The 26,885-nt window shown below is 42.5% G+C and overlaps 1 protein-coding gene across 8 annotated transcripts in view; it reads right to left on the bottom strand.

The window, feature by feature from the left end:
• The window catches only part of TLN2 (talin 2), a 144,113-nt gene that overhangs the window by 13,077 nt on the left and 104,151 nt on the right, over positions 1–26,885 (bottom strand). For all 8 annotated transcript variants that reach the window (XM_064722632.1, XM_064722631.1, XM_064722636.1 and 5 more), the window contains 18 exons: positions 26,282–26,443; positions 25,059–25,199; positions 23,775–23,956; positions 23,240–23,372; positions 21,742–21,843; positions 20,875–21,045; positions 20,122–20,268; positions 19,179–19,280; positions 17,738–17,857; positions 16,090–16,236; positions 15,187–15,353; positions 14,284–14,467; positions 13,527–13,652; positions 13,119–13,235; positions 10,913–11,098; positions 6,745–6,852; positions 4,706–4,811; positions 2,954–3,078 (listed from right to left, as the gene is read on the bottom strand). In XM_064722632.1, coding sequence (XP_064578702.1) covers positions 2,954–3,078; positions 4,706–4,811; positions 6,745–6,852; positions 10,913–11,098; positions 13,119–13,235; positions 13,527–13,652; positions 14,284–14,467; positions 15,187–15,353; positions 16,090–16,236; positions 17,738–17,857; positions 19,179–19,280; positions 20,122–20,268; positions 20,875–21,045; positions 21,742–21,843; positions 23,240–23,372; positions 23,775–23,956; positions 25,059–25,199; positions 26,282–26,443 — 2,526 coding nt within the window. The remainder of the gene's footprint in view (positions 1–2,953; positions 3,079–4,705; positions 4,812–6,744; positions 6,853–10,912; positions 11,099–13,118; positions 13,236–13,526; positions 13,653–14,283; positions 14,468–15,186; positions 15,354–16,089; positions 16,237–17,737; positions 17,858–19,178; positions 19,281–20,121; positions 20,269–20,874; positions 21,046–21,741; positions 21,844–23,239; positions 23,373–23,774; positions 23,957–25,058; positions 25,200–26,281; positions 26,444–26,885) is intronic.

Here is a 26,885-nt window from a genome sequence, read left to right as displayed (position 1 = left end):
ATTAAATAACAACCTAATATATCAAACATATCACACAGAGTCCTGCAGAAAAAGGCATCCAGGTTTGATTCATCTTGGGTTAAAATAAAACAAAGGACCAACTGCTGAAAGCTGCCAGCAGGGAACTCTTCCTGACTACAGGACCCCCATGTGTGGAGGCAGAGGCCTGCACAGAAGCTTGGAGAGCAGACAGAACAGGGCAGGGACAGCAATGCTCTCTCCTTTGTACCCCATCTACCATACCTTTTTACTTAAAAGTGGGTTTTTCTCACTATTACCATGAAGATTTTACTAGACCAAATAGTTTTCTTCTTCAGAAAGTTACTAGTTGTGGGGGTTATTTTACAGGAAGTAGCAGGTTTGCATCACAGAAGGAATGTGTGTCTGCACTGCAATACAACTGACTCTCCAAATGGAAAACTGAAAATAATCAGAGTCCACATTCAGGAAAAATAATTGTACTTAGAGGAAACATGACAGCCAACTCCTGCTTAATAGACCATAAAGATCTCAGTGCTTCTCAGATCATTTCCCACCATGAACACTGCAAGGAGAATACTGAACTGGTGTTGTGTTACAGACAGCAGTAAAAACAACTGCTCAGGAGAATCCTCAAAGTTCTTCCAAGATATGAGCTCAGAAGACACACAGATATTTACAGGGTGTCCCTGGGGCTGTGGACTAGGGGACTGAGCATGTTGGGAGCACATTCACCTGCAGCCAAACAGCCAGGGTTCAAACAAACAAAATAAGCACTGTACAATAAAGCACAGGCAGCAGTTAGCAGCACTGTGTCTCTTTAGAAATTCTCCTCTGGGATAAGATGATTCCCAGCAGCAGAAAATGAAGATGTCTCATGCTATTTGTGTCAGTTTAAGACATCAGGGGGGTATGATAGGTGCAAAAATATGAAGAGGAAACAAGGGAAAGAAGAAAAAATTCCAAAAGTTAAAAAAAAAATGGTGAAACAAATGAGAAGAAATCCTACCTTCAGCTATTTGGGTTTTTTTAGAGCTAAAAGACAAACTGGAACACAAAGATCAAAATTTCAAGCTGAAATCAAATTACTCCCATTCCCTGCACTAATAAAACAACGTCAGAAAAAACAGAGAATCAGCCACCAAGCAGTAATGATGAAGATGATGGATTTCCTGCAGGTAGACATTCTAAAATTACCAACTGAGGACTCTGCAAGTTCACTTGGGGATGATTGCTGCTAACCAAAGCAGGATTTTGTCTAGCTAGTCTGTTCCATTGTAGAAAATAACTCCTATTCCTGCCTTTCACAGACTGAGCACAAGACAGAGCAGCCCTTCCCTGGTCTAAGCATTCCTACTCAGCACCCTGGGTGTTGTCAAAGATGGGCTTCAGGGAGACACAGCCTGCTCACCACAGGAAATCCTGCTCTGGGAGGATACAATCTGCAAGTCTGCAGCACAAAAAGTGCTGTTTGAGCCACTCTGTGCTCTTCCTGGAGCTTTTGATGTGGATTATAATCCTTATTGTGAAAGAGATTAAACACATCTGAAAAGGATGCAAAGGCTGCTGAAATCCCAAATCAAACAAACAGCTGGATATGAATTTTAGTTTCAGAAAATGACAAACCAACCAGTAAGTCACAAGGAGACTGGATACTCAAATTAACATGTTAAATGATGAGCAGGTGTGAGACCTGGGAAATTCACTGGGAGATTACAATGACCCTGGAGGGGCTGAGATGTTGGAAGGAAACTGCTCCATGGTTTCCAGGCAACACACATGTGCTATTGTGCAGTGACTGCATAGAAAAGGTGATGGAGGACTTCTCCACTCCTCACACTCAGCCTCTGCAATCTCATTAGAAAGGACCATTTTTCTTTATAAACAAAATGGATGTACTTGTTAAAAAATGCAGACAAAGAGCTTTTTTTTTTTTTTATGAGCTAATTTATTCCTATCACTGAACAGGGAGTGGGGGGTGAGAGGTCCTCAAAGGCTGAAGCTTCCAAGAACTATTTCATCTGATGCTCCTAAATAACAAAATACTACCCTGCACCAATACAATCATCCAACACTGAATGAATGGTCTTGAGGCTCTGCTTTTTAGAAAGAGTTCTCATTAGCTTTACTTTGAAAACAGATTTGCACCTACAAAGCAGCATAAAGAGGAAAATAGATACATAGTCCTTTCCTGACATCAATTTCACAGCCAAAACATGTTTTTCATTTTAAAGAGATGCAACATAGTCATTCCTACTAAAACCTGCCTGTTAACACCAGGCAAAAGGCAGCAATTCTCTGGGATGCACCAGTTTCATATATTCCCTCTGTACTGCATGTGAAAATAGTTGGCTTAATTTTATAATATCCTCAGAGACACATTTGAAAGGACCTGGCAAATGCAACACTACTTGATATCATAATGAACTGGAATTTGATTTCCTTCAGGAAAATGACATAGAAATGATCATACAATGTATCTGATTCTATACTGAAACAGCTACTCTCTAAGCAGGGCAGAAAATGCTGGTTTTAGTCTTAGAAAATCCTGCAGGTCCTTTGCATTCTCTTGAATCCCAACTGTGTTACTGCTGCTTTCTCCTGCTACACCACACAAATTCAGATATGAACAAAGGGCCTTCAAAAGAAGGCAAGTAAGAATGACTACACAGTAGTAAAATGTTTGGAAACAGAAAGGTAAATATTCAACAGTAATGATGCCAGAACTCTTACAAGCATTTCTAACATTTGGCTCCTCTTCCTTTGCTTGCTTATGGCTGGTGCTTGACTCACTCCCTGAAAAGCACCTTTTTACCCTCTGCCTCAGGGGTAAGTGCCATCCAGAGCAGGCTTTTGTGCAAGGTTTGATTGCTTACACCATTATTGTGGCCAGTAACAAATACACACCAAACTATGGGCAGTGTGCATCCTCTGCCTCGTTAACCTCAAACAAACCGTGGGGATGGACACTCACCTTGGGCTTGGCTCTTGGTTTCAGCTGCTCCAACTTCTTTGCTGCAGCCTCAATTGATGCTGCAGCCCCTAATAGCTCTGTCTCTGCAATGACTGTTGGGTCTTCTGGATCCACCCACTCTGTCCCTGAAATCAATGGAGATGAGACAACAACTTCAGTGGCACTGGGAGTGAGCTGCCACTCAAACAGGGGGAATTGCAATCACACCTCAAGTGTCCAATACAGAATGTACACCACAGAAAGCTGATTTTAGTGCCATAATGGTTTACAATAAACCAATAAACCACTGGTTTATGTCACAGAGAAAACTGTAAAGCAGAGGGGGAAGAAATATTTAGTAGGATTATTTTTTCATGAAAGTAACTTATTTAATAATTGTGTAAGCAAAGAAGCTTCAAAAAGGGATGCTGTCCATACTGGGAACAAAACCAGCTGTCACTCAACCTGTGTTTATCAGAGATCTGACTCAGATGGCTGCCATCTGTACCTTGAGAAGTCTGACACAGAGGTAGAGAGAGCATGCTGCAGCCAGCACAGCCACCCCAGCACACCCAGCAGTGCCCCTGCTCTGCCCTGGCACCTGGGCACTGGCAGTGCCTGGGGATGAAGCTGGCACTGCCTGAAGGAAGCACACTTGGCAGCGTGTGCCTAACAGTGATGTAGAAAAGGCCAAAGCAGTTTCTGTACCACATCTGAAGGGTAATTTTTTTTTTGCTGTTGACTTTTTGGCATTTCTCTTTTCTCAAAGAATTTTTGTAGATCCACAAAATGAATACTTGGCTGGAAGTGGTTTCAGATTTTTTGAAGCTGTCAGTGCATTATTATTTTTGATTTCCTAACACCGTTCTCTGAATGATAAGATTCAGAAAGCATCCATAGTCTGGATTGAGGGAAACAATGAAACAGCCAGAAGAAGTTCATAACCTCTAAGGGCATGGTCCAAAAACCATTTCTCAGCTCAAATGTTGCACAGAATGACAATATTCTATATTAAACCCTAATACTGGCAGTTAAACAGGATAAAAAAAAAAGGCAGCAAATATAAATGCAGTTAACCCCAAATTTGTAAAATGTACTAGGTGCTCTTCAAAAAAAGGCATTTCATAAAGGTTAAAACATTTACATGTTGAATTTGTCAGGAGACAGCTTTATTGTGTACCTATAAATGAAAATGAGGAAAGAAAATTGTGAATGGCTAAAACACATTTTACTTCCCACAAAAACAGCTTCTAAAGTGAATAAAGACATCCTCTACAGGCAGCAAGTGAAAAAAGAAATAATTAGTGGTTTTTTTATTTTAGTGAATATGAATTAAAATGCAAAAGTCACCAGAAATTCATAAATGTGTCCAAAGATGAGAATAATATAAAGATTTTTAAAAAGCACTAAGAGAACAGAAGAAGTTTGATATTGGCTTGCCTTATCAGCAAATGAAAACAGAAATTTTGAAATATAAGACAATGCAGGAAAAGCTGAAGAATTCAATAAAGCTGCTTGAACAGGGAAATAGCATCATGTAGATCACTGTTCTGTGAAAAAGAGTAATTCTATTAAGAGATAAGGAGGGAAGGAGGAAAGAAAAAATGGATTCCCATATATGAAAATTGCTTATAGTTCAGATTCATTTCCAAAGATCAGGTACTGCTAACAGCAGGAAATAACAGAGGAGAGGTGCAGTGTGTGTGACACAGAACATCAGCCCATGATTTCTGCAGTAATGAGCAACCACACTGGGAGCTGCTCCCCACTCACCCTTCATTGCCTCTGCTGACTGGATAAGCTCTGTGACAGCACCTGCAACCCGCTTGGAGAAAGAGGCCAGCTGATGCTTCAGCTCTGGAGTTGCTTTCTGAAGAATCTAGAGAAAGAGAATGCACATTTAAGGGTTCCAGAATACTGGAAGATTCCCAAGGCACTCTAGTGAAAGATTGATTTTGTACAGCAATTGTCTAAAGCCCAGTGAGAGACCTGTAACTGTCAGGAGGCACCAGGAGCAAAACCTTACTCTACAGGGCTGGATGCACCCCAGGAAAGTGGCACTGCCTGGCACAGCTCCAGACTTCCCTCACCTCAGCATGGACCAGCACTGGCCAGGATGGAGCACATGGGTCTGCAGGAGGTCAGGTCACTCTGGATTCTCACTAATACTTACAAGTTTTATTATGATATGCAGAATTCAGCTGGAATTAGCGTGTTCCTGGCCCCAGCTAGGTGATTAGTGCAATAGTGCTTTGAGCAAACACCACGTGCCCAATGCAACATTACACAAGTTAATACACTGGCTTGAGAAATTTTAGATACTGCATCTGACAACTCTTGCACCTAACAAATATCATTTCCAAAGAAATACAGCTGCAGAATCCCCCTTGGCACTCCTGTAAGCATCCCTAGCCTGAGCACTGAGGGTACAACTGAACTTACTGACAGCTGTACCACAGAGTGCCAGGTGGAGCAATCAGAGATTCCTCATCCCACATGATCTGCATTTCTGGAGGTTATAAATGAATGAGATTGCAGCCCTAGGGGTTCTAAACCACCAGAGGCAGCCAACACTGGGGTAGGGACAGGGTGGGTATGAGGGGGCAGAACTTGCTTGTGGCTTCAGGGTTAAAAGGCTTAAGGTAGAAAAGGCCTGTTACTTCAATAAAATGGAACATGCCTTTCTTACCTTAAGCCTCTGGACTTTGCAAAGAGACAGAAATAAAATGAGCAAAAGTGTTTGGTCTGTTCTGGCACTCAGTTTGAAACACATAGTGCTGGCATTCTAGGGGTCAAATCTGAAAAATTCCCCACAGTCCTCTAAACTAAAAATGGAACAGACATCTAATGCTAAATCACTTACTGCAATACAGCTCTAAGAATTCCACTAGCAAGTTCCAATTTTTTTAAACTATTTTAACTGCTAGTGGCAAGCACAGCTGTGACTGGACTTTTACTTTACATATAAATTTCAGCAAGTTGATGCAAATAATTACACATGCTCTGTTCTCAGCAGAAAAACTGATTTGGGTTTGCTAATGTGCAGTTATGGCTGCAAATTTCAGTTTCACAGACTTTAATATGTCAGCTGAGAGCCACCTAAAAGAAACTGCTGGTCATCCATGAAGCTGATTGCTGATTTAAGTCTTCTCATAAACATTACTTCAAACACATTTTATTGCTTCCTACAAAAGTAATAGCAGCAGAACAACAAATATTATGGGATAACTAATATATTATGGGATAATTATGTATGGTCAAGCAAAGCCCACTGACAGCAGGATTCATGAGTTTGGATTAGAGTGTAGAAGTTTTGTGCAGAGCTTTGGGGGTGCCATGTCTGATGTGTTGGAGGGTTCTTTGTGAGGCAGTGCTGGCTGGGGATTTTGGGATGGCTTGGAGTAGGTGTGGCTGTGAGAGTAACAGTAACACTGATGTAACAGGGCCTTAATGAAGATTGTGTAACCTCTTCAGTCTGGGGCACAGGCCTGTGCCTAACATGTCTGGTGTTTATTGTGGGCTTAAAAGAATGCTGAAATGTCTTAGTTCATTCCTTTGCCAGGGACCTTTTTTAGGTTCAGATCTGTATTTCCTCCAATCTGATCCAGAATGCAGCTCCATGTAAGTACTCCAGTATTCCTCCTGTCTCACAGAGCTGAAATATTGAATTTCCTTTAGCTTTCTATGACAACAAAACTTCATAACCTTGTGACAAACTGACAAAAATGTGTCACTAGCAGTCACTACAGAAAGAGGGCAGGGAGATAACTCTCTTTGGAAGCAAGGCAGTGTGCATGCAGATGAGTCCTCACCAGGAGAACGTGCTCCAGGAGCTCCAGGTATCCCAGGGTACATTCTGTTCCGAAGCGCAGGGCTCTCTCCCGAACTTCCTCACTCACATCTGGGTGGTAGGATGCTTGCTGAGGAGGCAAAACAACATCAGCATCCAAAAGGATCCCACAAGAGAAGATCAGCACAGAGATGGGGAAAGAGAAGGGAGGAGATTTTTTTAGAGTGTGCAAATGACATTTGAGTTCAAGGGCCGGCCATTTCTGTTGTAAGCAAACGGTGCTGGAAGAGCAGCAGAGCTGCAGTTCTGCAAAGGCTCATTAATGCTGTTATCTTGACAGAGATCTAACACAGCAATAGCAGGGCTGGAACCACCTGCTAAAATACAGAAACAAGCTGCAGCAGAGTCAGGTCTTTGTAAAGATTTCCACTGAGTGTCATGGCTGGCATCTGACATAAGCCCGACTAATTCAACCATTTTATTTTTAATAAAAAGTGAAACCTGCAGCCTCTTCAAGCCTTGTACTTTCTCCAATAAACTTCTAGGGAACTTTTTTATTGAGCAGAAGCACCGCTTGTTGCCAAGGGGAAGTTCCCCAAACGCACAGCATTTCCTCTCACAGAACAGCTCCTTCCATTCCTGCGCCTCTCATCTCCCGCTGCGATGGGGATTTATCTCACAGCTCACTAATTCTGCAAACCCGCGGCATCCCGAGCAGGGCGGCGCTGGTCTCTGGGCTCCCTCTGCAGGGGAGCCGGGGATGAGCAGGGCACGGAAACCGCAGGAGCCACCTCCCCTCCTCATCCCCGCACCCTGGCCGAGGGGATGGAGATGGGAGGAACAGCATTGAATTTCCTCATCCTCAGCATGCTTCAAACGAGCGGCTGAAGCCCACAAAGTTCAGAACAGTTTTGGTTTTTTTGAAATTTTCAAACGCGGCAAAGGGCCCCTAAGTGTTTCTTATGCATACATTGTAAAGAAAGCATCCTAAAATGTCTCTTCTGCATTTAAATATTACTGTAACACAGGGAATTAGAGAAAGCATCTGTAGGAGGGAAATAGGAAGTTCCTTCTGTGTTTTGCATACATAGCCAAGACTGGTATCAGAATATTTTGGGAGCATTTTTAGGGTTTTGTATAAATTCTGTGTATTTCACAGCAGGCTAAAGAGGTGACAGAAATCATTTTAGGAAATAATTTTCATCATCCAGAAACATCCTAACACACATCTCACTATACCAGTTGGGACTTGCAACAGAAATGTTTTCTTCTCCAGGCCTGGGCAGAAGGGCTGAAAACTGCAGTGTCTGAAGAAGCAGAACACACATTTCTTATGCTGAAGCTTCCTTCACCATCAGCCCTCCTTTTCTCTGCACATGCCAGCACCCCCTGCCTCTGGTGCCACTCGCAGCCCATCAGCAGCACGGGTGCCTTGGCCAGGGAGGTGTGTGAGGGAGCTCCCCCGAGCCATTTGTCCCTGGCTGAGCCCCAGCTGGGCTGTGTCTGCTCCCAGGGCCTGTGCTCCAGCCTGCCTCTGCTCAGCTGCCTCCAGTGCTGAGGAAAGGGGAGAAGCTGTTTCCCTCCATCCACTGTCTCTGGAATGAGCTCAGGGATTGCTCACTTCCATTGCTTCCTGTTGCGGTGTGTTTCAAACTTTCAGGTCCCTTCCCCAGGTGTACCAATACCCTCTTCCTCCCGCCCCCTCGTCCCTTGCTGAGTGAGTCCTGTCAATCAGGCTTAACATTCCAGCAAAGGCCTCGTGTGATTGGTCAAATTCAAAGGATGCCCCTCAGGCCCAGAGGTCATTGGTCTGTCCAGGTGTCCCTCGTCCCTTGAGACCCCGCCCCCCCTACCTGGTTGGTGGCTCACCTGTCCCCTCCCCTCCCCCTGAGCTTAAAAGGTGAGTCAGGCCATGCGGTCGGGATTTCTGTTGGAGCTCTTCCCAAGATTCAGACCTGTGTCACCATGGAATAAACCTCTGGATATTAAACCCTCCAGCAGAATCCTCTCATTTTTCTCTTCACCATCGCCTGAAGCTTTCCTCCTGAGGTAAACGGAGTTCCTAACAAGCCTGGACTTGTTTAGTGCCCAGCTGAAACCATCAGCAAGCTAAAGGTGTCTCTGGGGTGAAGCACCACAGCTGCCGCCTTTGGCCCAGCAGCAAGGGTCAGACTGGCCCAGGCACAATCTAACTGGTAATATTGGGATTCATATTCCAATAGCTTCCTATGGGTTTGACAGGCCTTGCACATCTGCTTCCTTTCCAGCAGCAATCACTCCATACAGTGATACTGTGCACAGGTTAATTATGGCATTATTTTATACAAACACGTAATAAAAAACCAGAAATTGTTAGCTTAGGGCCTGCTCTAACATTCAATAAATGTAATTACAGCATTTCCACTGACTTTAATGAGAGTTGTCTCAGTACATCCCACAATAAGCATCCTTATTGTCTTTTGAAATGGCATCTCCTCATAACAGCTGAATTAGTAATGAGCACTGTAAATTCATCTACAGCACAGGCATCTACATAACTGCTAATCCTGACTCCTTCTACTACCTGCCTTAGGCAAGAGGCAATTAAATACAGCTTGCATTCAAATTCCTGACACTGGGGAGGTCAGAGCCATGTTCTGTACAATTCTACCACAAATCATATACATGCACTTTTGTCTTGGCCCAAAGAACATAAAAATCTGATAATCTATCAGTGCTATTTCTACAGAGTACCTCAAAATCACTATAAAACCCCTCCAGTGTTTGTCAAATACCACAAACCCCAAGTCCCATTGCATCACACAACTTTTACAGCATAGTAGGGCTGAGTGCTGGTTCCTATCCCTAAAATTCAAGGAATGTGGCTTATCCTGGAAATGCCACATCCAGTAATCAATTTGTAGAAGGAATGACATAAGATTTCTAAGACTCTGAGCAAAATTCATAGAAACAAAGTTTTCTAAATCAAGTCTGGTTAAAACTGTGCATTTAAAATCTTTGTTAAATGATACAGCTATTTTCTCATACATTTTAGATAATGCACAAAATTAATATTCTGGGAGACTTTTATTCTTGTCTGTCCAATAAATGCTCTTGGTGTTAAGAGAGTAGACTAGGTCTCAGGCTTGGCACTCAAATCCATTAAATTAACCGGGAGCAGATGTAAACATAAAAACATTTAAAAATGAATGTTCATAAACAGATATTCAAAAGTCTGTACTGGGCTGTGCATGCATGGAAGTGTTTTATAACATGACTAAAACCAGAGGATTCTGTTCCTGAGAATTTGCTGCCTGTTTGGAAAGACAAATCAAAATCTGAAGCACGCAAAGTGGTTAGACACTAAAAAACCTGCTACAAAACTAAGTCCATATAAAAAGTTGCATTCAATGGTTTTGTATAAAGGCAGTTCTAAAGCAAAACTTGCACTTTTGAAAGAGGATCATATTTAAAACAAAACAACCCTTCTGTTTGGGCAGTATTAGGCTAAAAATCAGTCTGGGACTGATGTAGGCAGTTAGGATTTGACCAGATACTGAAAATCAGACACCACACAGAGCACCATTATTTTACTGTCACCTTCCATACATGGAAAGGCAAAAGTAAATAACTGTGATTTACAGGCAAAGGCAGTTTGCTACTACAGTCACTACTAAAAATCAAATGGAATACAATCTTCAGAATCCCATTTTTTGATCATTTATGCCTAGATTTTTTTGTCATCACAGAACAAGGCCAAATGGCTTAAGTCCTTTATGTGGCATACAGTGTAGAAAATAGAGCTACAGCTGTTTTTATGAAAAATTTGCAATAAAAATTGCACACATTTTTGAAAAGCACAAAAGAAATTGAGCAAACCAACAGATTAAGTCAGAGGGAAAAGAACTAAAGATAGATCAGAGTGATTTCTTTCACCAATCCTTTCACTGTTCTAGGAACACTGAAATTATATTTGTGACCACAGGAATATTTGTATATTCTACTACTTGCACAAATTATTTGTCTTCTGACTGGAAACCAGGAAATTTCAAAAAATTCACAAAAAACCCTTTCTGAAAGAGCTTTCCTTAAAATTACCTTAACTTTCTCACACGAAAAGCAGAAAACTGAACAACATACATAACGCTCTCTGGATTTGGAGGCACAAACACAAGAAGAGCAGTGTTAGCAAGAAGGGAATGTTTATTTACCTTGCAGGCTGTCAGCATGTCAGACACTGCCTTGCGGCTCAGGTTGGCTGTGGCAATCACATCCTCCTGCCTGCACGAGTTCCCGGCTGCCACAGCTTTGGCCGTTGCCATGGTGATGCCTTTCGTCATCCGGATGGATTCCTCAGGTGATGATGTCTTCTCTGGGACCTCACTGGACTGAAACACCTACCAGTGAAAGCAGAGGGAAAGTCTGATAGCAGCCAAGTCAGAGCACAACAACCATGAGAGAGACAGCAAAAAGCAGCAGCCTTTGAACAGCAGGAAATGAGAAACATATTTGGAGAACTTGGATATCATTGCTGCCTGTCATGGGCCTGGATCTGATAAGCCTGCTCACCTACAGATACCAGGGAGGAAGAATTAGCTGAGGGAAGGAGACAATAAAAAAGGTTAATTAATCTCATCTGCATTTAACTATCCACAAGACAGTTACAGGCAGCTGTTCAGAGCCTTACCAGGTGAAAATGAAAGGCACAGTAATTCCTTCCATTATATTCTTTCTGTTCCTTTCATTATATTCTTTTCTCATCCTGACTGCTGTTCAGGCTGGCCTGCTCACCTGAGGAAATCCTTCCCCTGCAGAGGCTGGACCCTACCCAGTGCTTGTTGATAGCACAGAGCAGTGGAGACTGAGAACATCACCACTAAAATATTCAAATGTGTCTTAAAAAAGCAGAGGTGGAGCGTTGTCTCTGAGGCTATATTTAGTCTCCCTTAGAAACCTGAAGATAGAATTTTGCAGGGTGAATAAATGTGAAAAGAGTTCAAATTACCTGACAATACACAAATTCTGGAATACAGGAACTGTGGGAAGGTGTAGGTAACAAGAGCTGCACAACCTTAATTTGATCACATATTTTCTTTTCCCAAGCTTTATTCTGTATTTGCTTGCCTTTCTTTTAATGCACACCCTGTATTTCCCTGCCCTTCTTTTACTGTGCAGGGGCAATTTGGAGTGCACAATTAATCAGGAGGTTTCCTGACCACACACAGTGCAACCTAAGCAGGCCAGTGGTTTCAGAATGCAAATGTCTGGACAAAAATGAGCCTGGTCTATCCTGTGCTCCTGGTAAATCAGTTTTTCACTTCCTCTCTCCAGAAACAGAAGCAATGTTAAAAAATGAATTCTAGTTATACATGCAAAGACATCCCTCAGTGTTGCTCAGAGTCAGCCCCTGGAATTCCAGATCAAACCTGACACATTTTCTTGAGTACCTGTGTGCCACCCTCTGTTCCCCCAGGAATGAGATGGCAACACCACAAGCAGAGGTCCAGCCCTCAGCAATGCTGACAAAAGCAAGAGGAACACTTCAAACAGGTACCAACCAAACTGAGAAAGATGTGATAACCCAGTGACCGATCTGAGCAGGTTTTAGCTCAGTTACAGGATGGGATTTAACAGCCAGGCCTTCATGAGGATACACAACAGTAACTGGTGAGATAACGTACAGAACATGCCTGATCAGGTGCCACATCAGGCGGTTTTATGAGTGCCATATGAATTCCCAATGACTATAAACAGATATTTAAAAAGAAAATACTTTAAAATAAATTTCCTCATTACAACAGCTTTCCTCACACAGTGAAAAGTGGATGTTTGATGGAGAGCATTTGACAAAATGGTGCCACAGTGCAGTTATGGTGTAAGAATTGCTAATCCACAGCCTATACAACAAAGCATTTCCTGCTGAAGACTGTATCTACAGGGCTTTTAAAAACAAAAATGGACTGTAACTAAAAGAAGGAAAAAAATCAGGCTTCTTCACAATCATGCAGGTATTAATTTATGTCATTCATGATTATGCTAGTAAAGAAAAACCCCTAAATATACTTTATGTCTTAAGAGGAAGGAAAACAATTGTCATGGTATAACACTTAATTTGAGAGAGAATTCCACACTACCATTAATTCCTGCTTACACAGGATATCCACAGCAGGCCATGTATCACAGGTGCAATCATTCCACAATAAGGGAAAAGTAGAAACAAGTTTCAACTGCAGACACAGTATGAGAGTGATACTGAGGAGACACCACCAAAGGCAGGATGAAAAAAAAGTGAACAGCATCAGAGAGAAAACAATATCTGTACTGAAAGCTGAAGGTCTAATGAAAAAGGAAGCAATTGCTGCCAGCTTTGTGTAAGGACACACTTGCAAAAACCACTGCAACAATTCAGTTCTGTACCGTGAGCTCCTGTTTGATGTACTCAATTGTGGCCTCAAGGGCTCTTGTCCCTCGAGTGGCTTCATCTTCTACTGCTTTAACAGTCTTCAAGAGGGATGTGACATTTGTTACCATCACCTGAAGAGGAGAAGCAAAGCAAAAAAATAACATGTGAATCCTTCCTCCTGTTTTCAGGGTATGAGGCAAGGCAGGCTGGGAAGCATTGTCAATTCTAATAGGACCTAAGAGATTTCATGAATTCTGCTTGTTTCAGGACTAAATACCAACTCCTGTGTTGGACATGATACCATGATAATTAAGCAAATAAAGGAGTCTTCAGGCAATTAGAAATTGCTGAAGTCAAAATTCCACATGTTTATCAAATGTGATTGCACAGACACTTGCAAATAAAATTTAATAATGTTTTACCTTGGCAGCACCTTTCAGCTGGTACATGGATGGATCATCTGCTGGTTTGCTGGCAGCTCCTTTGGTAGCACTAATGAGATCAGAAAGGGCCTTTGCAACATCCTTGATAGCATTGATCAGAACAACCTAAGGAATGAGAAACAGCCATAAGGCTCAGGCAACAAAGTGTGAAGGATTTTCAGAGCACAGCTAAAAAAAAAAAAAAAAAAAAAAATCTTTCTTTTTCAAACATCTGCAATTTGCTTGCCTGCCTTCATTTTACTGAGATCCAAACAAGAAACTGAAGAAATATTAGGGATTATCCACATGAAAAGTTGTAGAGTTAATTGAAAAACAAAACACATATAGCTGCAGAATGGTAAGAGTTTGTCAGCCTACACAAATAATACACAGCACAGTCCAGACATAAGCTGGATGAACAACTTTAAAGCCCTGCAAGCTCTTCAGAACAAAAATGGGATGAGCCAGAGTTCCAATGACAGTTTAGTAAAAATGAGCCAAATACTTTGCCAGAAGCATCCCAGCTGGAACACAGCAGTGAAACAAAAGCAGAAGGATTACACAAAGGCCTGACTTAGTTCCAATCAATGCTTGAGCCTTTTGACTGTATTCTAAACAAATGATATCTGAGTAAACCCAGAAATCTCCTAGAGGAGATGAACCATATTGTGTTTCCTAAAAGCATTAAGTCACACAAAGTTCTACCAAATGAAAACTGTTCTCTATAAGAGTATCAGAAAATCTTAAAACTTCTCACCTGTGTTTCAGGATCATCAGATCCCAAGCTCGCTGCTCCCAATTTTACCACCTCAGCAAGTTGAGTGATGGTGTTAGCTGATGACTGAGCTGCTTGGGCCAGTTTGTCCTGACTTGAGGCAGCACCAGAAACCAACAATTTGGTGTCTTCAACTAAAGCTTTTGCTGTTTTCAGGATATTTTCCCTGTAGCAAAAGAAGAGGAAGCAGGGAGGCAGTGGAAAATGAGAAGAGGGGAAAAAATGTGTTTTCCAGAGTTATGGTGACTAACATGAAAGAGCTGATCTAAATCCTCATACCAATGTCCCTTCATAACATAACACAACACAGGTCAAAGGTGTAAGTTAAAAGAAAACAAACCCAAAGGCAACTATTAAAACAGCAGCAGAGCATTTGGGGCAAATGCAGGGCAGTGTAATAAAATGAGCCCATCTTGAAAAGAAAGAGATTGGGCAGTAGAATCTGAGAGCATTGTATTTGAATACTAAAAGAAAATCTGGCCATGTTGTGAGAGAAATACCAGCTATTGAACATCCATAATAATCAGCATATTGTAAGAGAAACTAAAGTAATCACAGGTGAGGAAGGTAGAAGGAAGAATGGCAGCATGAACAGAGAGTGTGTCCTGGTCAGGGTTCACCACCCCCTCCCACCCATATCTGTGTTTTGACATGTCAGGACAACAAATCCAAAGCAACGTTTGGGTAAAAGAAGAAATAACTGTGCAGTTCACAAACAAGTAAAATTCCAGGTTTCCTATTCCTCCTCTCATTCCCCTGCCTCATTCAATTTCATTCACAGGAATCCAAAAAAAGGTAAAAATTTATCTCCATGTCCCAGTCTCTTCTGCCAGTTCCACTGTTCCCCTGGGCATGCACTCTTCCATCTTGTCCAGCAGCACTGACCTGTGATCTGCAAATGATTCATTGTTCTCAGCATTAAGGGTTCCAGCAGTAGCAAACATGATAGTGGTGTCCAGATCTGCAATTATGCCAGACACAGCACTGGCTGCAGTGATACAGGCTTGTGTGCCTTTGTTCCCTGCCTGCAGGGCAGATAGAACCAAGGAGACCTAGAAACAGCAAAAAGCAACAATGGAAAGAAAGTTGGTCCTGTGAATCATTACTACTCTCTATCAGCTTTAACTTTAATTACTAGGTACTGTCTAACTCTGTCTAAATTTGGAATTGTCACTACTCCTGGGATCCATCATGAAACTGGTACAGCTGAGAGCACATTCACACAGGCTGAACCAATGGTGTTTGGTGAGATCTGAAACTCCTGGCACCAACTCTCAATGTTCATGTCCATTAAAAGGACAGAGATGCCATCCAAAAGGTTCAACAAAACTACCCAGGCCATTTATTTGAAGGGGATGTTTCCAAGGAACAAGAAGCCCCAGAGTTTGAAGATGCCGTTCTAGGCAGTTACTTCTGTCCTAAAAGGGGAGGACTTTGCTGCATGAAACCACATGAGGTCACTGACCAACCTCACAGTAACTGTCACCTGGGAGTGCTCCATAAGGCACAAGAGCCATCTCACATCTTAGGAGATTGTTTTGGACCAATCTCCCTCTGATAGGAGGTTGAAGTTTTATTGCAAGGCCTGAGGAAGGGCTAATCATGGGCTAATCCAGCACAGGAACACTGAATGCTTGAAAGAGAAGCAAGACCTTTGGGTAATTCAGACACTGCTGTACTACAATGCAAAGTTAAAAGAAACACTTTCCTGAATCCAGTTTGACTGGTTTACTCCCAGTGGGAGCTGGGGAGACAAACACCATGGGGTAACAAGGAAAGCCACCTCACCTTTTCTGTGACAGCACGAGCACATTCTATCAACTCCCTTTTGGTGTAGCTGTCTGTAGGGCAAATCTGGAGAGCTCCAGCTTTTTGTACAAGAAATATACACCCATGGCCAAGCTCCTGCACCCGAGTCCTGATCTGGAACCCAATCTAGATGGCAAAGAAAGCACAGGGGAAAAGGAAGAAAGAAGAAAGCGAATAAATAAATGTCATGCTGGTACACTGTGTCAGCAGAAATGGAAACACCGTCCCTCTGGTGAATATCAATATTCTGCCCACCACTATAACTTCTCCAAAGATCAGAAAAACAGCACGGATGTAATTCCATCTACACATGAAGCACAACCCTTTAAAGGCTCCCTCATGAAACAGGGCAGGAATGACTCAGAAAGAGAAGGGTAAGGCAGGTAACTGAGTCAAAGGGACATAATTCAAGCATGTGCAACTTCACATTTAAACAGTGCATCATCCAGAACTGCCCTGTCAGCATGAGCTGTACTCAAGGTATGTTCAGCACATGGTAGTGTTCACTGCTGAAACTGGGTCAAAAAGTATGTATGTGATTCTCTTTGCTTGGTTTTGAACCTTGCACAGTCTTCACTCTCCAGAATCAATCACATCCATGTGGAGCACTGAAATGGGGAAAGTCTTGCTGTTACTTCAGACTTATTAATAATCCCACATCCTAAGATGTGTGGTCCTTGTTTGAAATATGATAGCTGTAGTCCCTGCATGTATGCCCTCATTCCAGTGTGATTTGGGATTAATCCATGAGCAGGAATCACAGCCATTAGTATCACAAACAGAATTATTTTAACCTCAGGCACAAAATAACATGCAGAAATCGTAATTCAATTTAACAATATTGAGCCAAGTGCAAGGCATTGCTTTTCATGTAGCTGCTGAGCACAAAACACTTAAGTCTATCAGCAGGATGTGTAAGCACAAAGTCAAAAACTCTTGAAAAGACTTGTATGTAGATAATCTGATACATCTGGAGAAGGTGAGATACCCTCTACCTCATCTTGACAAAGTTTGTCTATGCTCCAGTAAGAAGAGAGGGGTGAAAGGGCTGTGCAGCTGTGCTCAGAGAAGATGCAGCAACTCCCAAACAGGTTAATGCAACTGAGCTGAACAGCCCATCCTCTTCACTTAGCATGAGGCAAGGAAGACACTTCTCTCACATCACATTCCAACTCTGAGCTATGGAGGATGTCCTTCAGCAAAAGACACTTGTGCCCCATGTGATTAAAGTGTGATGAATCTCACTTTTAGGATAGCAAGTTATACTTAAAATCACTTACAGGCAAGATAAAAAAACATATAAATATTTGTAACTTGTCAAAACAAGCAAGATTGAAGGAAAGCCACATAGTAACAAGTTAAAAGTTTTCATTGTATTTGCAAGTTGCCTGTAAGTGAAAGCCCCCAGTAATTTAGGAGGTTCTGTTGTGGTCTACAGAATTATCCACTTTTATCCCGAGCTGTTTCTTTCTAAAGCCAGACAGAGGTTTTGACAACAGGTTTCTGTTTTTTTGACTGGGCAATTCTTATAACAAGGCTTGTCACCTTTACTGTGCTCTTCACAGTAAAAGAACACCCTTGTTAACAGCACCATGGAGAGGAATAAAGAGGTCTAAGAGCTGCAGACCTCCTCAGGTTCTGCCGTAGCTGCGGCCATTCGGCCCTGCAGAGCCAAATGCCCATAGTCATTGGTCATTTGCGATGCCAGTCCTCCCAGCTCCTCCGGGTTAGTAACCGACTTAGTCATCTGCAAAGAGAACACAGGCAAGAGAAACAGAAAATGGACAGGCATGAGGATAACTTGTTAATACACCCCAGTTAGAAGCACACTCATCTGTTTGGCCACGCTGATAAAATGGGGCAATCCGCTTGCCATGGAAGGGATGTGTCCTCCAGCAAGAATTCCAGAGGAAACTCAAGCAAACATGCTTTATTAGAGTCATGGCCACTGGGCAGGTGCTGCAGATACCAAGGAATCCAAGAGCAGCAGTTAGAGCCAATACTTCACTCTTTGACACAGAGGGGCCATTGGTCAGGTACAGCTATCCAGACTGGGAAGGAAAGTGGGGTTTGTGTGTCACAGCCACCTTATTTTGTCAAAGGTGAGCTAATCCCCATCAGCCTCAGCTGAGATGTGGAAGCATGGAAATGGAAAAAATCTGAGGAACAATGCAAAACACATCTCAGAGGAGGGAACAGGATGGAGAAGAAATAGGCAGGATGACACAGAATGTCTCAGTACAAATAACTGAATCTCTCTTTAGAAAATTCCTATCTTTTAACAGAGATAGTTCTTCTGTCTCAAATTAATGTAAGTAAATGCAATGGAGGTCCATTCCTGGGACAAAACTAGTTTTAGACCAATTTTTACTGTCATAAAATCAGAATCATGGACCTGTCTTGACTGCAAGAGCAATGGACTTCATGAAAAATCCTGTCTGTAGCACTCACAGTCACCTCAACTCTCTCAACAACAAATCAGCATCCCCTGTACTGCTCCAAGGAAACACACATGATGCATTACTGTGAAACACAAGTCAAGAAAAATCTCAATTCAACAGGTGTCACTTTTTTCTTTCTTTAAACCCAGGTGAGTCATAGAAATGAAAGAAAAGGACAGTGTGGGATGTTGATCTGCATTCATTCATGAAGCATTGCAGAGCTCTGAAAACACTGATGCTATTTCACTTGCTACATGAAACAGTAAGTGCGAAAAAGTATCCCAAAGTCATTGATAAACAAAAGGTGGCATTTCAGCCCAGTTATACGGGCTGATGAAAAAACATGTGGTTTTCCTTTTATTTCTCCTCAAAAATGAGCCAAATAAAGAACTTTTGTGCAGAAAAGCCACAATACAATCCAGTGCTCCTCCTGTAGAGGACCCCTCCATTATTATACCACTAAGATGCAAGAGTCAAATCAACAAGATCATCACTCCTTTTGCTCCATTACCCCAAAAGAGATGAGGTTATTGAAAATTTGATGATCAAGAGTGTCTCAATACTGTGCAGATAATTCCATGTTCCTTACATACACAGAGTTTGGACCCTGTCAAGGTAATTTCTTACCATTTCCTGTGCTGTAACAGCAATGGCTTTAGAATATTTCACCACAGTGGTCTGATAATCAACAAAAGTTCCTTTTGGATCTGGAGGTGTACCTTCATCCAGCTGCAAGACAGAGGGAAAACCACAGCATTAAAAATTCACAATAAACAGCACATTTTACAGGCAGCAGTAAAATTGTATTAGATATTCAATTCTGTGATCTCTCTCAAGATACACAAGTGAAAAAACTGCAGCAGGATGTACCAAGAAGCTCAGCAAATACTTGAGCCCAGGTTATGAGCATGGGAGATGCAGAGAATGTACAGAGCAAAGCACAGTTTTTGAGCATGAGGTTTGCTTCTCATGCAAGATCAAATCATTTGCTCTTCTCTGCTAATAGAGAAAGGTGAAACAGTTACAAACCAAAATGTTCATGACAGAAGATAATGTAAGATTTCTTTATATGCTAAAGTCTTTAATCTTTAAGTCAGGATAGGAAAAGCCAAATATTTGGATTGAACTCCTGTACACTTTGCAACTACACATCTTCAGCAGAATGCATTACAAAGCACAGCAGGGCATTTCAGGCTTTGACAGCTTCTCTGAAAGTAACTTGCTTCAAGGTTGGCCTGCTGTTTATTTAAGAGACTAACATGAAAGATAAGGGGAAAAAAAGGAAGCAAAAGTAAGAAGTCACTTGACCTAAGATGATAGCTAAATGCCAGTTATTACTGAATAAAGTATTTTGTAGGAATTCTACTGACAGGTACCACATAGGCTGTAAATGTGAGCACCATGACCCACATCAGTTTTATTTTACAATATGCAAAATCAAATAATCTTCAGGTTTCCTGTGACAACATTTCATGACTGAACACTAAATCAGCACCAGTTTGTCCAAAGCTCTGCAATGTGGATCAGCTTTCAAACACAAAGTGAGAAAGGGGTTTATTTCCATGCTCACCTTGGTCATTGCCTCTGCAATCGAGTCTACCATACCTCCAACCATGCCAACTTCACTTGCAGCTTCATTTAAAGTGACCATGATGTCATCCACAGCCTCCTTCATCAGCTGTGCAGCCTCAGTGATGGCATCGTGAGTGTGAGATGCCTGGAGGACACAGAATGAGAGAACTGAGACAGTCAGAGATGTTCTCTATGCAGAACAATGTGTATGAATGAAGCAGAGAGTAAGAAATTAAAACAGTAAAGGCACTGAAAATAACACTTCTGGGCAAAGATGACAAGTAAAAACACTGCAGCAAAGCAGAACAAAGCTTGGTAACTCCTACAAGGAGCTGTGACACTTTCAGCCTCAGGTGCCACAGCCTTGTTAAATGCCCTCTAAAGACAGCAGCTCTCTGTAAGTCACCAATGGCACCTGAGTTATGTAATGCTGTGTAATGCTGCTCTTTCCTGCCAAGGGTCCCCAAACCATTGGGCCATGCACCAGACAAGCCCTGCTTTTTAACCCTTTGCTTTCTCTACAAGAGCCTAGATTGCTGCTGTCATACCCTGACTGTGTCCCCTGAGGCAATGCTGTGAGGAGACTGGAATCCTGTCCTGGAGAAATGTTCCCACAGTCAGGAGACACCAGGAGAGCTGTCAGTGGCACTTGGACTGCAGACATATCCCTTGGCTGTACAGCAGGTATGTGCTGGGCTTTCTGCCATTCTTGCCTTCCACTCTCACCCTGAATGCCACACAACCACCTTACCTTGGGGTTTCCTCCCCCTTCTTTGGCAGCATACAGGATCTGTAAGGCAGATTCTGCTAGAGTCTTGCTCTGGTCCAGCACAGTCATCTGTTGCTGATGATTCAGTGTCTTGGATGCCACACCAACTGCAGCTGAAACGAGGGGCTCGAAGTAACTTGCCAGCTGTGTTACCTAAGAAAGCCAGAAGCAGCCCAGGAAGCCATTAACCACATCTCCCAGGTGGAACAGAGAGAACACATTCCCTGCTTGCCCCTGGGATGTGGGTTAGCTCAAGGAGCACAGTGCTCCTGCAGGTACAGCACTGGGATTGGATCACGTGCCCAGGGACTGGGTCTGCCCTCACTGCCCAGCTCCTTTGCAAAGCCACAAGTCTGCTCCTCCACAAGCACATGGCCCCTGAGGTTCCATCAGACTGTTCAAGACTGTCACAGGAGCCACATGCCATTCAACATCTCCTCTGGGCAAGGGAGGAACCTCTCAATCTTTGTTGTCTCTGCAGCTTTTACTCTCAAGAATATACAGAATGAGAACTTGCTATGTGAGAAACTTCTGCATCTTGCAATAATCATGGTAAAGATGCTTTTGGTATGTGCATTCTAACATTTGTTATTTTGGACAGACATCCTACAAGCATGAGCTTGACTGTACTTACACTGTATATAACAGAGGAGAGAGAGACATTTACACAAAGCCCCTAACCAAAAACCTCAATAAGAATTTCTCCCCTCTGGCCCAACATGTAAAAAGCTTTATTCTTACTACAAATGTGTTCTTCTGCTCTCCCACAGGAAGGGAAACTGCCAGAAAATTGGGGTCTTCCCTAACATTGAGCTGATCTGAAATGCCTCTGTCATGGCAGCACAGTACCTTGTGCCCCAGCTGAGCTGCCTCTCCCCGAGCTGCAGTGGCAATGGGATCAATGAGGTGGCCAATTTCCTGTACAACTGATGTCAGCTGCTCCTGTAGAGCCTACAAGAGAGAGAAATTGTCAGTGGCTATCACAGCTGTTCTCTCATCCAGTTGTACCACACTTGATAATCACCCTTGGACCAGCCAACACCCTCAGAGCTGTTCAAGTGACCAGCTATGGCAGAATGCAGGAATCCACACTGCTGGTTTGCCTCATTTCTTCTCCCTTATCCTCGAATTTCAACAACAGCAGCCCTGAGATGGGCCTGCTCCTCTTAGGTTTATATGACAGATCTGGGCAGAGAGTGCTGACACCAGCAAACTCAGGGCTAGGTGTTCTTTCTCACTGCAATGTGATCAAGGAGCCCCCTGACACCTCCCAAGCTATTTTTGCCCTGACAAAGATTTAGTATCACTGCACCAATCAGAAAACTGTCAGGAGCACTGATTTAAGTGTGAAGAGGCATTTTTCAAAGCAAAAAATACAATGCAAGAGCAAAAAACTCTGCCACAGATTTTGAAGCAAGTGGGACAAGTCCACTGGCAAAGGAAAAATGTCACATCTCTGAAGGACAGAATACAATGTGCATGACAGGAGTAAACACATTAAAAGCATATTAGTGGCCTGGTCAAGACATAAATACTGGCTTTTAATTCAAAGGCACTTGATGTCTTGGCAGCTGTCAGGATTAAGGTCACTCTCATGATAGGGAACGGAAAAAAAATTATTTTTGCCCTTTGTTACATTCCTTTACTGCTTTATAACTGCCATTTTTGGTAACATTTACTTCAGTTCAACATGGTGAACACAACAACTGCATTTCAATTAAAATGAATGATAACATATTTCCTGCAATGACTTCTTTTGCACAGCTTCATTTGGTCTGACATGTTTCTAGTATGCAGTGTTACAGCCTGAAGGAACCACTCCAATAAACATGTCAGTTCAGGAAACAACAGTATGAAAAGGCATAAATACCAAGATGAGAATCAGTGTGGGTTGACACACTGAAGAGGGAAGCTTTCTTAAAGTGAAAATTTCAAATTTCAAGTTTCAAATTTCACTTATCAAAGGACAAACTAGGCATTAAGAATAAAGAACATTGACATTTATGTCATTGGACTTCTATAATAGACCAGCTTCAGAAACAAATTTATTAAGAATCTTCAGAAACTAATCCTGGCTTCCACATGGCAAGGCACCACAAAAACTCTATCAGTCTGTCATATCAGCATAGGAAGTAAGAGTAACACGTGGGTGGCAGTAAAAAATAACTACTTTCACCCCTACTACTCCCTGGTGAATTTGGGATCTTTGAAGAAGTGATTCACTTTTGTCTGTGTATGACTTTGCCTAGAAAGCCCCCAGCAAGGCCCTTTCTGCCCTCACTGGCAGCGCTGTGGGTGAGCACTGTGTGTCCAGCCCTGCTGTGGCTGTCCCTGCTCTCTGCCTCACCTCCACAGAGATGTCATCCCTGGTGGCCAGGCTCTGGCTCACGGCAGCCAGCGACGCCTGCTCAATGTCCCTGATGCACCGGTTGATGCCATCGATGGAGAAATCGCATTCACGCTGCCCTGGGGCCTTGTCCCTGCAAGACAAACACTCAGTGAGCGTGCTGCAAGGAGCAGGGTCTTTCCTGAATGCACACAGGACCTCTTCAAAAAAAACCAACCCAAAAACCCATTTCCTGCATGTTGCTACACCATCTACATGGAGGTAATATCAGCAAGTGTTCATTCTCCACAGCATTCTTTATTACATTTACCTTAGAGTGAACTGAGGGTGGAACCAGAGAAGGAGAACAGAGCACAAACACACAACAGCCCTGTGCTGCAGGGTGCTGCAGTCATCAATTGTGATTAAACCCCCAGTGTAGCTGGGGAGATATTGTGCATCACAGAGTCATTGCCATCAGAGAAAAATAACAGTGCTAATGGCCATATGGCATTTTTCTTTATGAACAGTTGCTCAGTTGCTACAAAAGACATACCTGATAGAGGTAATAAGACTCTTGATAGAATCTGAGACTGTGTGGGAATGCCCTGCTAGTACAGACCATGTAGGAGGGTCTTTGGGGTTGATAGCCAGAGAACGGGCAGTTTTGATCAATAAAGATGAGCTCTCCAACATTGTCCTGGCAGAAACCAGAATTGGCTCCTGAGCTTGTGATCCCTGTGGTCAGGAAGGTATAAGAACAGAAAGAATATCTGAATTATTGTTTGAGTTCATCCACACTTTCTGCTCCTAAAAGTCTATTTAATTAACAGCATTAAAATGGAATTATAATCCCCTCCATTGTACTATTATATTCACAGATAGTCAACACAGAAATAGAACAAAAATCAGTCCAACAGCTTTCTCTGAAACATACTTAAGAAACATGTCTCAAGAAATGCATTTTCCAGCTGAGAAACAATGACTTGTCTAGTTGCAGACTACAGAAATATCACTGAAAATACACCTTGTCACAAAAATTCTGGTCATCAACAGATGTGCCCTTTCCCCAGTCAGACTAACTCCAAGTGGTGACTGATGACTCTTGACTGGGTTTCCATCTGTGTATCTATTTTATTTTATAATCTGATAAAGCCAGGTCCCACAGGCCTGGAGGACACATTTAGATTTCAGTTACAGCCCCACAGCTGTAAGAGTGCAACAGCTGCTGCATCATCTGATACTGCCATCTGGATCAGAGCCTGACAAAAGCAGGAAGCAGCCCCTGGAGGGCCAGCAACAACACATGGCCTCTACTCCAAAGCTTTTACAGAGCTTGAGGGGTTTGCTTTTTTATCTTTTCCCTGTGAAAAAACCCCAAATCCAATGAATCCTTTATTAGTCTCTTCACATTCTACTCTGCTGTAGTTACACACAGTTTGAAGATGAAGAACTTGTGGGCAAAAAGGAAAAAACCCAGCAACATCCCTTTGATTCTTGTCAGAACTAACTAGGTTCCATTTGTTAAAACTGCTCTTGAGGGAAAACAAAGGGTATTTACTATTGTATTGCATGGAAGGATCCAGCTACCAAAACATGCAAATCCCCTGTGCTGTATGGCTTTGCCAACAGCAGACTTGCAGCACTTACTGTAGCCAAACTGTGCATCCTGCTGGTAGAAAAGTCAATGTCAGAGGTTAAACACAAGACAGCAGAATGCCCTGAGAACACCCAGGTCTTTACACTCACTCTTTGGGGTCTTTACACTCACTCTCTCCCACATGTGATCAATTCAACATTTCCAGCTTTTGGAGGATGGAAATGCAGTATCCTGCCTTACCTCAGTGCTGATCTGTGCTGGGATGCTGACAAATTCTGGGTTTGAAGCAAACGCTGTCAGATTTTCCACAGCCTCTATTAAAGGTGCAGTGGCAGTTCTGCACTTGTTGCGGTTCTCCTCCGAGAAATCTCCATCCAGGGCCTGGAAATGAAATCAGGATTGAGCTCTGCCTGAACAGGTTTCTTTAGCAAAATGGAAGGAAGATGGCTTAAGTCTTCCTAGTTTTAAACCCCTGCATGTTGAGGATATTTGAAAGCTCCTTCATAAACAAGATTGATGCAACGAGTGTGATCTTTTAGGAGTTTCCTTCCTCAGCTGGTTACTGACCCTAAACTTTAAACTGCTGCAGGTTTTCTGCCATTGCACTCTGATGAATCCCTCAGGTCTCTCTCTGATGAGACTCAAGCCTCTCAAGTGTCCCAGGACCTCACACTCCAAAGGTGGAAGGGGCTAACTCCCACCTTTTTGTGGTTGTTTTCTATGGACTGATTTTGAAAATTCCTTAGTTATTTCTGTTTTGAGCAAACCAGTAATATATTGCTCTCATTTTCACCCAAGTCAACTGATCTCTCTCACAATCAGAATAAACATTTCAGCTAATGAAATCTGATTAGATCAGTTATTGGCTTCCAGAAGGGTTCAGAACTGTGAATTCTCCACAGCTTCACAAGTATTACTTCTGCTTGTATGAGAAAAACCTACTTCCAACCAAACTGCTGGAAGGAATCTGGACAATAAAAGGTTACTATTAACAAGAGACTACTAGCAACATAAATGGCTTCTGTTTGGTTCCCACTATTATTTATTTCCCTTTTTTTTTTTTCCTCTATTGATAAGGTAAAGCTGTCAGAAGAAGCTACAAAAACCTCCATATACTGGGGAACTTAACACCATAAAAAACCTTCACATTCAGTTGCTTGCAGATTATTCTTAAGGTGCAAGCTCATTAAATACATCAATCCCATCAATCCCAGGCCAGCTGCCTCTCCTAATATTAAAACTGCCCAATTGTTTTCAACTTGAATTCAGCAGTTACTCCATTGAACATGTTTTCCAATTCAGATCTTCAAAAATTTAATTAGTTATTTTTTAAAGCATGCATGCCCAAGAATATAAAAAGATATTTATAACTGTTCCGATTTTGTCTCAGCAGGGGAAAAAAACCAAACAAGAAAACCTAAATCACAAAGGAAGAAGAAAGCACAACTGAGCAGCATCTGTACCTTGATAGTTTTAACCAGGTTAGCAGTGCTGTTTGCAACTTCCTTGGCAGATTGCACAAAGTGTCTCTTGGCAACAGGGTTTGCTGTTTTTGATGAAGCAATGCGGCAGGCGTTGCACAGAGCAGACGTGTGCTTGGCCACGATGGTGGCAGCTGATAGGACCTGTAAAAACCAGCACAGAACAGGCACAATGTTTGTAAAAATCAGCACAGAACAGGCACAATGTCTGTAAAAACCAGCACAGAACAGGCACAATGTCTTAAACCACAATGTTTAGGACCTGTAAAAGCCAGCACAGAACAGGCAGAATGTTTAGGATCTGTAAAAACCAGCACAGAACAGGCACAATGTCTTAACCCACAATGTTTAGGACCTGTAAAAACCAGCAGAGAACAGGCACAATGTCTTAAACCACAATGTTTAGGACCTGTAAAAACCAGCACAGAACAGGCACAATGTCTTAACCCACAATGTTCAGGACCTGTAAAAGCCAGCACAGAACAGGCACAAAGTCCTAACCCACAATGTTTAGGACCTGTAAAAGCCAGCACAGAACAGGCACAATGTTTAGGATCTGTAAAAACCAGCACAGAACAGGCACAAT

This window comes from Zonotrichia leucophrys, chromosome 10, assembly GCF_028769735.1.
Source record: "Zonotrichia leucophrys gambelii isolate GWCS_2022_RI chromosome 10, RI_Zleu_2.0, whole genome shotgun sequence".
In the NCBI taxonomy this organism is placed as follows: domain Eukaryota; kingdom Metazoa; phylum Chordata; class Aves; order Passeriformes; family Passerellidae; genus Zonotrichia; species Zonotrichia leucophrys.
The sequence above is the reverse complement of the archived record's forward strand: the minus strand, read 5'-3'. Positions and strand labels throughout refer to the sequence as shown.